The sequence below is a fragment of the Oncorhynchus gorbuscha genome, linkage group LG26, assembly GCF_021184085.1.
Source record: "Oncorhynchus gorbuscha isolate QuinsamMale2020 ecotype Even-year linkage group LG26, OgorEven_v1.0, whole genome shotgun sequence".
NCBI classification, from domain to species: Eukaryota; Metazoa; Chordata; class Actinopteri; order Salmoniformes; family Salmonidae; genus Oncorhynchus; species Oncorhynchus gorbuscha.
The window spans coordinates 31,593,982-31,608,625 of NC_060198.1; the positions used below are offsets into that span (position 1 = coordinate 31,593,982).

The 14,644-nt window shown below is 50.2% G+C and overlaps 1 protein-coding gene across 3 annotated transcripts in view; it reads right to left on the reverse strand.

Annotated features, from left to right (window-relative positions):
• The window catches only part of LOC124015434 (inactive rhomboid protein 1), a 50,755-nt gene that overhangs the window by 12,304 nt on the left and 23,807 nt on the right, over positions 1–14,644 (reverse strand). For 2 of the 3 annotated variants that reach the window (XM_046330618.1, XM_046330620.1), the window contains exons 2-4: positions 7,951–8,095; positions 7,338–7,477; positions 3,738–3,845 (exon numbers count right to left, since the gene is read on the reverse strand). In XM_046330618.1, coding sequence (XP_046186574.1) covers positions 3,738–3,845; positions 7,338–7,477; positions 7,951–8,067 — 365 coding nt within the window. In that variant the 5' untranslated portion in view covers positions 8,068–8,095. The remainder of the gene's footprint in view (positions 1–3,737; positions 3,846–7,337; positions 7,478–7,950; positions 8,096–14,644) is intronic. The other variant, XM_046330619.1, reaches the window with a different exon arrangement.

Genomic DNA, 14,644 nt, shown 5'->3' on the forward strand with positions numbered 1-14,644 from the left:
TAAGAGTAGGTAACAACACAGGATCATGCTGATCCTCAACACAGGGGCCCATCGGGGGTGCGTGCTTAGTCCCCTCCTGTACTCCCTGTTCACTCATGACTGCACGGCCAGGCACGACTCCAACACCATCATTAAGTTTGCCGATGACACAACAGCCTGATCACCGACCACAACGAGACGGCCTATATGGAGGAGGTCAGAGACCTGGCCGCGTGGTGCCAGGACAACAACCTCTCCCTCAATGTGATCAAAACAAAAGAGATGATTGTGGACTACAGGAAAAAGAGGACTGAACACACCCCCATTTTCATCAATGGGGCTGTCGTGGAACAGGTTGAGAGCTCATTGTTCCTTGGTTTCCACATCACCAACAAACTAGAATGGTCCAAACACACCAAGACAGTCGTGAAGAAAGCACGACAAAACCTATTCCCCCTCAGGAAACTAAAAAGATTTGTCATGGGTCCTCAGATCCTCAAAAGGTTCTACAGCTGCACCATCGAGAGCACCACTGCCTGGTTTGGCAACTGCTCGGCCTCCGACCGCAAGGCACTACAGAGGGTAGTAAGGACGGCCCAGTACATCACTGAGGCCAAGCTTCCTGCCATCCAGGACCTCTATAACAGGCGGTGTCAGAGGAAGGCCCTAAAAATTGTCAAAGACTCCAGCCACCCCAGTCATAGACTGTTCTCTCTGCTACCGCACGGCAAGCGGTACCAGAGTCTAGGTCCAAGAGGCTTCTAAACAGCTTCTACCCCCAAGCCATAAGACTCTTGACCATTTAATCAAATGGCCACCCAGACTATTGCATTGCCCCTCCCCCTCTTTTACACCGCTGCTACTCTCTGTTGTTAATATCTATGCATAGTCACTTTATGAACTCTACCTTCATGTGCATATTATCTCAATTACCTCGACTAACCGGTTCCCCCGTACATTGACTCTGTACCTGTACCCCCCTGTATATATAGTCTCGCTATTGTTATTTTACTGCTGCTCTTTAATTACTTGTTACTTTGATTTCTTATTCGTATTTTTTTTTAAACTGCATTGTTGGTTAGGGGCTGGTAAGAAAGCATTTCACAGTAAGGTCTATTCCACCTGTTGTATTTGGCGCATGTGACTAACACAATTTGATTTGATGTGACAAGCTAACAATCAATGGAAGTAATGTTTTTTAATTTTTTTAATCTCCTTTAAGTAACATCAAACCAAACATGGAGCTGATTTGATTGTATTGTGTTTTGACGTTCCGAACACATTGTCTTCTGCGGAGGTACAAGGGAAAACGAGCTTGGGTCAGTCATGGAGATAAAAGTGCTGAGAACATAAAGTCTCCCTGTTTGAAAAGAAGACGGAGAACCAGCTGTGAAGGACAAATGCTTGGAACTTTGGTGTAAAATAATATTGCGATAGTTGATACGATATATCGTCACTACCACAACTGCCCACTGAACCAGTTTTCTCATGGCTCCCTCTTGTCCCTCTGCAGAAGACATAGGGTGAGCAATATGTTCGGAGCGTCGAAACGCAACAAAATCACAGTATCAAATTGCAATACATATATAATTTTGAGAATCATGATAATATCGTATCATGAGGTCCCTGGCAATTCCAAGCCCTACTGCCTAGCAACAGTTATTATAGCCCACTATACACCTACTGTACCTGTTGCATGTAAAGGATTATTCTGGGTAATATGGACAGATCATTTGAAATACTGTGTCCTGTGTTCCTCTGGGTTGTGGATGGATGTACTATCTCTATCAGTCTGTTAGTGACATTATTGAATTTCTGGCATTTCAGACCAGCTGCCCTGTCCTCCAGGTCGTGGCGTGTCATCAGAGTGTGTCAGCCTGGCATCCGTGACCTCAGAGGCTATAAATAGACCTCTGCCTGATGGAACATCTGGAGCACCTCTCCCCTCTCCCCCTCTCCTCTCTCTCTCTCTCTCTCTACCTCTGCCCCCCTCTCTTGCTCTCTTCCTCTGCCCCCTCTCTCGCTCTCTCGCTCTCTACCTCTGTCCCCCTCTCTCGTTCTCTTCCTCTGTCCCCTTCTCTCGCTCTCAACCTCTGCCCCCTCTCTCGCTCTCTACCTCTGCCCCCTCTCTTCTTGCTCTCGCTCTCTTCCTCTGCCCCTCTCTTCCTCTGCCCCCTCTCTCGCTCTCTACCTCTGCCCCCTCTCTCGCTCTCTACCTCTGTCCCCCTCTCTCGCTCTCTTCCTCTGCCCCCTCTCTCGCTCTCTACCTCTGCCTCGCTCTACCTCTGCCTCGCTCTACCTCGGTCTCTCTCTCTCTCTCTTTTTAGTTGCATAGGAAACATATGCTTATCAAATTAGATTTGTTTTCAAATTCTTTGTGGGTCTGTGTAATCTGAAGGAAATGTGTGTCTCTAATATGATCATACATTTGGCAGGAGGTTAGGAAGTGCAGCTCAGTTTCCACATCATTGTGTGGGCAGTGAGCACATAGTCTGTCTTCTCTTAAGAGCCAAGTCTGCCTTTGGTGGCCTTTCTCAATAAAAGGTCTCTCCCTCTGCCCCTCTCTCTCTCTGCCCCTCTCTCTCTCTGCCCCTCTCTCTCTCTCTGCCCCCCTCTCTCTCTTTCTCTTCTCTCTCTCTCTCTCTCTGCCCCTCTCTCTCTGCCCCTCTCTCTCTCTCTTTCTCTCTCTCTCTGCCCCTCTCTCTCTGCCCCTCTCTCTCTCTGCCCTCTCTCTCGCTGCCCCTCTCTCTCTCTCTGCCCCTCTCTCTCTCTCTCTCTCTCTGCCCCTCCCTCTGCCTCTCACTCTCTCTCTCTCTCTCTCTCTCTCTCTCTCTGCCCCTCTCTCTCTCTCTCTCTCTGCCCCTCTCTCTGCCCCTCTCTCTGCCCCTCTCTCTCTCTCTGCCTCTTTTTTTCCGTGAGCTGTTGTTTTCTATTGAATCATATAATCTGTACATTCAATAAGGATGACAATACAATGTTCTCTGCCTCTGCCAGTCTAATCTAATCAGGGGCTGCAGAAGGCCACGCTAACCCAACCCTGACGCAATATACAAACTAACCAGAGTGGCTTTGTTTAAAGAGCAGCTCAGGTTATTTTAAGACTCAGTCAAACGCAATTATGGTCTTTTAGTGACTGTAACATCAAATCAGTGGACATGTATTCTATGGTCCCTAACTCAGACAGAGATTCATAAAGTCTGAGGCGACATTATTGTTGCTTAGTCTTTGGCCTGACCACAATGGTGGTTGTTGTGTATTCCAGGAAAATGGCAGGTCCCTGTGTTAGGACCCTTTATTATGACCAATTCCGTGTGAGTCAGATGTGTCAATGTGGTGAGTCATATAACAACACCAGTCATAGCACAGAGAGAAAACAACAGCCACCCTGAAGAGGCTTATAGCTATATGCAATGGAAGACAGTTCATTCAAGCTGTGCCTTTATGCCTGATGCAGTATTCTGTCTTACAGAGAGCCTGCACTCTGTTGATAATTCTCTCTGTTCTGAACTTCATACTCTTTGTACTCTCCAGATCTGAGCCACCACCAACATAACCTAGGACACAAACACTGGTGGGGTAAATACTTAGCTAAACCTTCCCTCTCCCCCCCATCACAAGATGTTCTGGCTCCTCATGATTGCACACTGTATGTTACTGTATGCTACTGTAATGTAATCAGACAGGAAGTGCTATCCTCATTGGCCAGTGTACTGTGGGCCCAGTCTGACCTCTGACCCCTGACCACTGGCCTGCAGTACCTGAGCAGGGTTCTGGAGAGAGAGTGATGCTTCCTGGGGCCGTGGCGAGATGCCCGCTGACCCTTAACGGGCACTGTGTTAATCCGCTCAAAGTGCACCCTCCTGCTGCTGGAGACGGGCAGGGGTGGGGGGAGAGGGTAGGGAGGTGAGAGGAGGAGGAGGACAGGGGGAGAGGGTAGGAAGGTGAGAGGAGGAGGAGGACAGGGGGAAAGGGTAGGGAGGTGAGAGGAGGAGGAGGACAGAGGGAGAGGGTAGGGAGGTGAGAGGTGGAAGAGGACAGGGGGAGAGGGTAGGGAGGTGAGAGGAGGAGGAGGACAGGGGGAGAGGGTAGGGAGGTGAGAGGAGGGAGGAGGACAGGGGGAGAGGGTAGGGAGGGGAGAGGAGGAGGAGGACAGGGAGAGAGGGTAGGGAGGTGAGAGAAGGAGGAGGACAGGGGGAGAGGGTAGGGAGGTGAGAGAAGGAGGAGGACAGGGGGAGAGGGTAGGGAGGTGAGGGGGAGAGGGTAAGGAGGTGAGAGGAGGAGGAGGAGGACAGGGGGAGAGGGTAGGGAGGTGAGAGGAGGAGGAGGACAGGGGAGAGGGTAGGGAGGTGAGAGGAGGAGGAGGACAGGGGGAGAGGGTAGGGAGGTGAGAGGAGGAGAAGGACAGGGCAGAGGGCGTGGGAGAGGGTAGGAAGGGAGAGGAGGAAGAGGACAGGGCAGGGGGTGGGGGAGAGGGTAGGAAGGTGAGAGGAGGAGGAAGACAGGGCAGGGGGAGAGGATGGTGAGAGGAGGAGGAGGAAGACAGGGCAGAGGGAGAGGGTAGGATGGTGAGAGGAGGAGGAGGACAAGGCAGGGGGAGAGGGTAGGAAGGTAAGAGGAGGAGGAGGACAGGGCAGGGGGAGAGGGTAGGAAGGTGAGAGGAGGAGGAGGACAGGGGGAGAGGGTAGGAAGGTGAGAGGAGGAGGAGGAGGACAGGGGGAGAGGGTAGGGGTGAGAGGAGTAGGAAGGATGGAGGGAGAGGAGGAGGGAAGACAGGGCAGGGGGAGAGGGTAGGATGGTGAGAGGAGGAGGAGGAGGCAGGGGGAGAGGGTAGGATGGTGAGAGGAGGGGAAGACAGGGCAGGGGGAGAGGGTAGGATGGTGAGAGGAGGAGGAGGACAAGGCAGGGGGAGAGGTAGGATGGTGAGAGGAGGAGGAAGTCAGGGCAGGGGAGAGGGTAGGATGGTGAGAGGAGGAGGAAGACAGGGCAGGGGAGAGGGTAGGATGGTGAGAGGAGGAGGAGGACAGGGCAGGGGGAGAGGGTAGGATGGTGAGAGGAGGAGGAGGACAGGGTGGTGGGAGAGGGTAGGAAGGTGAGAGGTGGAGGAAGACAGGGCAGGGGAGAGGGTAGGATGGTGAGAGGAGGAGGGAAGACAGGGCAGGGGAGAGGGTAGGATGGTGAGAGGAGGAGGAAGACAGGGCAGGGGGAGAGGGTAGGATGGTGAGAGGAGGAGGAGGAGGACAGGGCAGGGGGGGAGAGGACAAGGCAGGGGGGGTAGGATGGTGAGAGGAGGAGGAAGAGGGCAGGGGGAGAGGGTAGGAGGAGGAGGAGGAAGACAGGGCAGGGGGAGAGGGTAGGATGGTGAGAGGAGGAGGAAGACAGGGCAGGGGGAGAGGGTAGGATGGTGAGACAGGGAGGGGGGAGGAGGATGGACAGGGCAGGGGGGAGAGGGTAGGATGGTGAGAAGAGGAGGAAGACAGGGCAGGGAGAGAGGGTAGGATGGTGAGAGGAGGAGGAAGATAGGGCAGGGAGAGAGGGAGGGAGGATGGTGAGAGGAGGAGGGACAGGGCAGGGGGGAGAGGGTAGGATAGACAGGGCAGGGGGAGAGGGTAGGATGGTGAGAGGAGGAGGAAGACAGGGCAGGGGGAGAGGGTAGGATGGTGAGAGGAGGAGGAAGACAGGGCAGGGGGAGAGGGTAGGATGGTGAGAGGAGGAGGAAGACAGGGCAGGGGGAGAGGGTAGGATGGTGAGAGGAGGAGGAAGACAGGGCAGGGGGAGAGGGTAGGATGGTGAGAGGAGGAGGAAGACAGGGCAGGGGGAGAGGGTAGGATGGTGAGAGGAGGAGGAAGACAGGGCAGGGGGAGAGGGTAGGATGGTGAGAGGAGGAGGAAGACAGGGCAGGGAGAGAGGGTAGGATGGTGAGAGGAAGAGGAAGACAGGGCAGGGGAGAGGGTAGGATGGTGAGAGGAGGAGGAAGACAGGGCAGGGGGAGAGGGTAGGATGGTGAGAGAGGAGGAGGAAGACAGGGCAGGGGAGAGAGATGGTGAGAGGAGGAGGAAGACAGGGCAGGGGGAGAGGATGGTGAGAGGAGGAGGAAGACAGGGCAGGGACAGGGGGGGAGAGGGTAGGATGGTGAGAGGAGGAGGAAGACAGGGCAGGGGGAGAGGGTAGGATGGTGAGAGGAGGAGGAAGACAGGGCAGGGGGAGAGGGTAGGATGGTGAGAGGAGGAGGAAGACAGGGCAGGGGGAGAGGGTAGGATGGTGAGGGAGGAGGAGGGAAGACAGGGCAGGGGGAGAGGGTAGGATGGTGAGAGGAGGAGGAAGACAGGGCAGGGGGAGAGGGTAGGATGGTGAGAGGAGGAGGAAGAGGGAGGAGGGTAGGAGGAAGACAGGGACAGGGGGGAGAGGGTAGGATGGTGAGAGGAGGAGGAAGACATGGGGAGAGGGTAGGATGGTGAGAGGAGGAGGAAGACAGGGCAGGGGGAGAGGGTAGGATGGTGAGAGGAGGAGGAAGACAGGGCAGGGGGAGAGGGTAGGATGGTGAGAGGAGGAGGAAGACAGGGCAGGGGGAGAGGGTAGGATGGTGAGAGGAGGAGGAAGACAGGGCAGGGGGAGAGGGTAGGATGGTGAGAGGAGGAGGAAGACAGGGCAGGGCAAAAAAAGAGAAGGAAAGAGGAGAGAAGAAAAGGTGGTGAGCAAGAAACAGCATCTAGAAAAGCGATAAAAACAGAAATAGTGCAAAATGGAGTAAAGTTTTGCAAGCATTGAAATTGTAAAGGGAAATGAAGTTTGAACATGCATTAGAATCATACACACTGACCAGACGAAGAACCAGGCATGCAGAGGGATTCCCAACTCATTCATTCAGACTGTTGAAGAATCAATGCACACAACACAGCCACAGTGATTTCAACTTTCATACACTGTAATATGAGCCCATCTGCAGACCCAGACAGGCACTGATAAAACACACCACAAACAAGCACCTACAAATACTAGTCTGTCCTGTCAAACAAATACAGGTGTCTGGTAAAAATCAATATGCAACCAAACCGCCAAGCTGAAGTGGGCGGCGGCAATCAGGCAGAGAAATGGACATTATGGTCTCATGCCTTGTTACTGGCATCACACAAGTAGCCTACAGTAACACAAACTGGTCAAAAACATGCCATCCCTGACTAAAACATTGCTTACTTCACACCGTCATGACAATTTCATCATCAAATATTTTCAAGTGGCCCACTGCTCAACACCAAAGATAACCAAATCCCATGGAGGTCATACGATTCCGGGTCACAACCATGATCTAACCAATCAAGGTGTCCTTCAGTAGCTCCAGAGCGTTGATATGTTCCCCTTACCTCTTGATGGTCTGTGTGATGGAGGACTGGCGTAGCAGGGGCGGCCGGCGAGGGTCAAAGAGGTCGCGAGGCGGGGACCGGAGGTGGGAAGGCTCCACTGGCATGCTGATACTGCGGAGGAAACCCTGACGCTTCACCGGCTGCAGGGGGGGGCATGGGAAGAGACAGAGATGAAGTACACACGATGAGAGCCATATTGCATGCAGAGATTCACATACAGTTACAACAGACCACAACACAACACTGTGGGAGAGGCAGTGAGAAAGCAGGGAGAAGAATGGAGACAGAGACCCAGAGAGTGTTTGAGTGAGTGAGTGAGTGAGTGAGTGAGTGAGTGAGTGAGTGAGTGAGTGAGTGAGTGAGTGAGTGAGTGAGTGAGTGAGTGAGTGAGTGAGTGAGTGAGTGAGTGAGTGAGTGAGTGAGAGAGGAAGTGAGTGACAGAGAGAGAAAGAAAGAAAGTGAAAGAGAGAGAGAGAAAAAGAAAGTGAACGATATGGATAAAGAGTGAGATAGAGACAGGGAGAGAGAGAGAGAGAGAGAGAGAGAGAGAGAGAGAGAGAGAGAGAGAGAGAGAGAGAGAGAGAGAGAAGGAAAGAGAGTGTGTGTGCTGTACCTGGACGAAGGTGGGTGGCTCATCCAGGGACACCTGAGCAGTGGGAATGTCCAGTTTGAGCCATGGAGGCTTCTTCCTCTGCAGGCTGCTGGTGCTCTCACGGCGTGGTTCAGCCATGCTCCCAACCCCACCCCACGCCTCCCACCTACAGGGAGAGAGACAGATGAAGGGAAAAATGAGATTGATACATATCCATCCTTCAAATGTAATCACATCGTCCCTCAGGAGTTTCATTTTAAAAGACTAATCAACAATTCATAAATGAAAGCCTGAGAGCATCGCGCTAATGATTTGATTTGAAACTTTGATTTGAATAGCTTGTGTTGCAGAGTCATTACACAAGATGGTGCTGAAGAGCCTTGAGTCACCCCATGTGACAGGGTCTGGTACTGCTATCGAAAAACCAGTTAGAAGAGCAGAGAGCGCCAAACGGAGAGATTACCAGACCACAGCTGTTTGCTCTTACCCAGAAAGAAACACACGGAACCACTTAACAAAGCAATAAATATTTGTGCAACGGGAGTGGAGAAGTTTATGATCTAAGGACTAAAAATGCCAGAGATTTAACTGAACTTAATCCCACCTTGTTGTTATATATTGTCCTATTCTAGGCCTATCCCCCGCCAGGCATTTGTGGGAGAGCCTAAATTGCTAGGTCTCTTCCCATGACGCAGCCTCGACGCCACAGGTGGTGCAATGAACCTCGCCGGCCTCCGTCAGAGAAACCTCCTCATCCCTAAAGCATCGTTATCAACAATCCTTCACTTCAGCTTGGGTTCTCTCACAGTCTCACTTATCTCTCTGTTTGTAATATCCTCTTATTATCCGCACTGCTGATTACGGTAAGATAGTACAGTGTCCTTCAAACACCAGGGTGGCAGTCTAAAAGTGCCCTGCGACATTCTCCCCAGGGGCATCATAGGAAGACTGAAACCGTCATTCCCGCGGTGAGATACATGAACGCGTAAATAAAGACTATTTCCGCCAAGAAAAACACTGAAGAGTGCGCCATTGGGTAGTTCCTTACCAGAGTAGCTGTCATTAAAAAAAATATTAAAACACTCTCCTCACTTGTCACATGATAATTGTCTTTCACAGACTCTCATATTGCTCAAATGCTCCACAAGACGAGGGATGAGGGCCCTAAATGTGGTCTTGTGCCTTCACTTCAGCAGCATCAGAGGGCTATGAGCAGGCTGGCGGCAGTCATACAGGGTCACGCATCCCCCTTCTATGGTTACAGAGCTTTAGGTCCTTGGAAAGTCCATGGCAATGTCAAGCACATCTGCTTTGCGTTGCATTTTAACACACTGCAGGCTCCTGTTTTAGCCCAAGTGATGATGGGAGTGTTCATGTGAAACATAGATCCTGCCACAGAGCCAGTGAGGCTGACAATGGAGGGCAGTGGAGGCAGGCAGGAGTGAAACCCCAGGCCGGAGGCCCTGTCCACGGATAGAGAGGAGAGGAGAGAAGGTGAGGTCAACCACACTGCTAGTAACAGCAGCCTGGTCCCAGTCAGCCAAGCCATCATTGACGGCTGGTGTTCACGAGCCATCGGTTCACAGCAGGACACACATATGCAGTCAGTCCCATCCTGACCTGTCCAATCATGTGTGAAAATGGTCTGCAACACACAACTGGGTTCAAGTAGTATTTGCTTTATGTAAATACTTTAAATGAGTTTGATTGAGCTCGCCTGGTGCAATGGAACCAAGGGAATAGTACCAAAAGTGCAAACCCTGACAATATGGCACTCCGTGTAGGCTCAATCAAATTCAGCAAATATTTGAAAGAAAACACATACTATTTGAACCCAGGTTGGACACAGAGAGCGCGTACTGAACAAGTCCATAAGCTTGTGGTAAATAGCTAGCTACTGTGAAGACAGAGCCAACTAGAGGTCGGTCACTTCACCCATGGATGCCATGCTGAGACATTCTGCCCCACTGCACAGAGTGTAGAGAGGGCTCTGTGGTGGAATGCTGTCTGACCACCCCAGCCTTTATGTCTGGTCAGGAGCTCTGGGCTGTGATGACTGGCCAGGATTAGCTGTTAGCTGAGCCATATGGGAACCAAGCAGGCCAGCCTAGGGTGTGAGGGAGGGAGGTGTGAGGGAGGAAAGAGGGGGAGACCACCCTCACTGACTTGCAACCAGGTTCTTCTGTGCAGAGAAAATATCACAAGATTACACATTTCGAAGCACGGTCACTAGCTTAGACTTCTAGTGACGGTACAGGTCATGACTGGGGGACAGCTTCCCCTGGTCTAGTGACAGCCTCCCCTGGTCTCCTACTGGGGTGAGTCATGGGCAAGGTGAAGCTCTGTTAGACCAGCAAGCAGCCAACGCCTGGAGGAGGGAAACTTCAGCCTGTCCATCTTCAGCCTTTGCACTTGTACAAAACACCCACTGCAAGATTGCTGCCAGAACCACACACACAAACCCTCTCTTCTATAGCCCAGACATCCCCGAAGCCACAGCTCCCATAATTTGCTTTTAACGACAAACTCTAGGGATCTTAGTGCTTAGTGATCCAACACAGCAGAGACAGCATATGCCCTGGTTCTGCCGATTGTATCGAGGGATGGGAGCCTAATTGTCTCATTTGATTCCAGGCCCTGGAGCCGTGACTGTAGTGTGTTTGACCTGGGACTCAGCCTCTGTCTCCTGCTGAATCTACGCTCCACTATCTCCTGGGTTTGTAGCAAACACTGGGGGCGTTGGCGCCTCAGATTCTCCCCACGGTTTTCCTACGGCCAACCCACTTAAATCCTCCTGCCTGTTGCCTGGCTTTCCTCTCATCCTTACTACCCTGTGTACACACTCTTGAGTGTAACTCTGAGAGAGGCCAGGTGGTTGACGCGACTGGCACACTGAGACCTATGAAAATCTGAAACCTTAAGACAGACCTACTTACAGACTGACAGACACAGACCTACTGTAAAACAGCTTCTATCTCAAGGCCATCAGACTGTTAAACAGCCACCACTAACATTGAGTGGCTGCTGCCAACACACTGTCATTGACACTGACCCAACTCCAGCCATTTTAATAATGGGAATTGATGGGAAATGATGTAAATATATCACTAGCCACTTTAAACAATGCTACCTTATATAATGTTACTTACCCTACATTATTCATCTCATATGCATACGTATATACTGTACTCTACATCATCGACTGCATCCTTATGTAATACATGTATCACTAGCCACTTTAACTATGCCACTTTGTTTACTTTGTCTACATACTCATCTCATATGTATATACTGTACTCGATACCATCTACTGTATGCTGCTCTGTACCATCACTCATTCATATATCCTTATGTACATATTCTTTATCCCCTTACACTGTGTATAAGACAGTAGTTTTGGAATTGTTAGTTAGATTACTTGTTGGTTATCACTGCATTGTCGGAACTAGAAGCACAAGCATTTCGCTACACTCGCATTAACATCTGCTAACCATGTGTATGTGACAAATAAAATTTGATATGATTTTTGATTTGATTTAGACAGGCAGACCTACAGACAGACAGACCTACAGACAGACAGCTGTCTCCTTTCTCTCTTGTCCTTCAGTCCAGTCCAAAGTCAACATGGCAGCTGACTTGGCAGAGTTCTGAGGCTTGTGTCTGGTGGGAAGAGGATGGGAGGATGGCGGCAACCGCCAACCGGATACTAGGTCTGCAGGCTCCAGGACACCCAGCATGGACACAGGCTGTGGTTATGGCAGTCACCACGGGCCAGTCTTTAACATAGCAGTCATCTCCTCTCACCAGGATAATGAATGAGTACAGTGCATTAGGCCTGCATGAAGGCCAAGGGCCTAGCTAGGATTCAGGATCATCCATCCCAGTCAGAGAGGCACACTGACTTGACTTCATTGGGAGGAAGTCCTTGAGCAATGGAGACGTCCTTGAGGAGAAATGATGTTGATTGAATTCTACATTTTGGTCCCCATCCAAGGACACGGGATTATCATTTTCCCTGACTCCTTATAGTTTCAACTCACATTCAAGTTCCAAAAGGCTTGAAGGCAAGTGGCTCAACCATTTATTTATTTGATACTATCACATTAATGCTTATTACTGCTTAATATTATTCATTGAGTCGAAGACTGTCTTATCTAAAGGTTAAAGGTTAAAACTGAACGTTGCGTGGCAACAATTTCATGCCTGGAGATAGCAACAGTTTTCCCACCATGATAACTACTCTGTCTGTCTCTGTCTGTCTGTCTGTCTGTCTGTCTGTCTGTCTGTCTGTCTGTCTGTCTGTCTGTCTGTCTGTCTGTCTGTCTGTCTGTCTGTCTGTCTGTCTGTCTGTCTGTCTGTCTGTCTGTCTGTCTGTCTGTCTGTCTGTCTGTCTGTCTGTCTGTCTGTCTGTCTGTCTGTCTGTCTGTCTGTCTGTCTGTCTGCACTCAGCATTCTTAAGGTTAACCATAGCCGCGGGAAGTAGTTTGGGGGTGGGGCTGGATAAATCTTTTTGCCCGTGCTGGCACTGCAAGTGGATATATTTTTTTATTGATAGTTTTTAAAATTCTGATTTTTTCAGGGGTTGCTGCAGCACCGTCAGCACCCCTACTTCCCACGACTATGAGGTTAACGCGATTTAATCTGTGGGCCCTTTAAAGAGATTTGTTTTATCTTCCAGATCCACATCCGAAGAAGGAAAACACCCACTCCCATCCTTGCAACATGCACACTGCAAGATTAGCTTCCTGCTGACGCTTCAACTCCAGGCTAATGGATGTGAGAAACAAACACTTCCTACTCAACCATGAGATGCATTTACAACAAACTCGATTGACTGTGTTTTTACGTTCTGGTGTTGCTGTTGCTCTCCATTAGCGGGGAAGACTGACAGGCAGACTAAGCCCAGAGGACAGACCCGGGTCTCTCCAGGTGCAGGGTAGGACAGAGACGTCCATGAGGCTTTCAAGTTATCAAACTGACTCAACCACAGTGCTTTACCTCCCTGGGAGCCATGTAGGTCTATTGTTGGTGTATGTGCAAGCGGCACCAACAATATGCCCACGCACGCACGCACACACACACACACACACACACACACACACACACACACACACACACACACACACACACACACACACACACACACACACACACACACACACACACACACACACACACACACACACACACACACACACACACGCACACGCACACGCACACACACACACACCCTGGATGAGGTTTTTAGGCCATCTATTAATATAATGACTTGGTAAATGGGTGCCAGTCATGCACAGGGAGGCAGTGAGTATTGACAATGGAGGACCCAGCTATAACAGGTAAAGCTTGAAGACAAACAGTGGTGAGGAGGGCTGGGGGCTGCAAGGAGCTTTGTAGATGTGACGGCCTTCCTTCACTACTGCCTCTTTCAGATGCCTGTCTGAAAGGGCTTTAGGTGTGCGAGGGCAGGGGTTCATTCTCACGGTTCACTTTTCAACAGGACCTGGTTCTCCTGCTGCGATCTCACAACAACGCTTCCTTAATTGACACATCCTGTTTGACGTTACCCACATTCTAAATATATCCCTGTTTTGATGCCTGCTGAAGCAGAAACAAATGTTCCACTGAAAAATCTTCATGTTATCTGTTCAAACTGGTAGCCCTAACTTCCTGATACTCAACACCCCTCGACATAAGATCTAATCGATAGAAAAGGACAACATGATCCATCCATTTCATTATCCATGTGTGCAGGGATGCATTTGTCAGCAGCCTCTCTCATCTAATGCCAGCCCAGATTTGGAAATAGAAGTGAAACATTATACATTTATAAAATGGGTCTTGTACAGTATGTTTCCCAAGACCTCCATCCAGGGACATAACCTGAATTCATAATAAACTGTCACTGGAACATTCCATAGCAACATTCCATATGATCTTCAGTTGAACAGCCCCCACCATCTCTCCCCCTCGAGATCGCTGGCTCAGCTGTTAGCAGGACTGGGCCCTCACCAACCAGCCAATCATTCAAATTCCTAAAGGACTGTGGAACATCATCTCCCCTGTGGCCCTCACCAACCAGCCATCCATAGAGTAAAGGATACCAGCCACTGTATATCAACCATATAACCACTGTATATCAACCGTATGCCCACTGTATATCAACCGTATACCCACTGTATATCAACCGTATAACCACTGTATATCAACCGTATACCCACTGTATATCAACCGTATAACCACTGTATATTTATACATCTGCTCATTCTCTTCCAGCGCTATGCTCACTCTACCTAGTTGTATATAATGTGTGTAAACTTCGTATGAACTCAGTTGCCTGTATTCTGTCTCTAAATGTTGTCTATCACTAGCAGCACCATATCACCAAGTCAAATTCAGAGTTATGTGTAAATGTACCTGGTGAATAAAAGGTGATTCTGAAAGTGAGCAGCATTGCTGGAGAAAGCACATCAAGTCTAACCAGTCTGTTCAGCCAGTGTCTGGGCTGGGTGGGGGGTTTCCTCCCTGCTCCTTCTGTTTGCTCACTCCCTGCTCCATGTACAGGACAGGACGTCTATGTCCCAAATTGCACCCTATTCCCCATAGAGTGCACTACTTTTGACCAAAAAGTGGGGTGTCATTTCAGTAGGCCCTGTGTGCGGACAGTCACAGGAAAATGATTTGTCTTATTGTAAGTGGACAGTGCAGCTGGCTG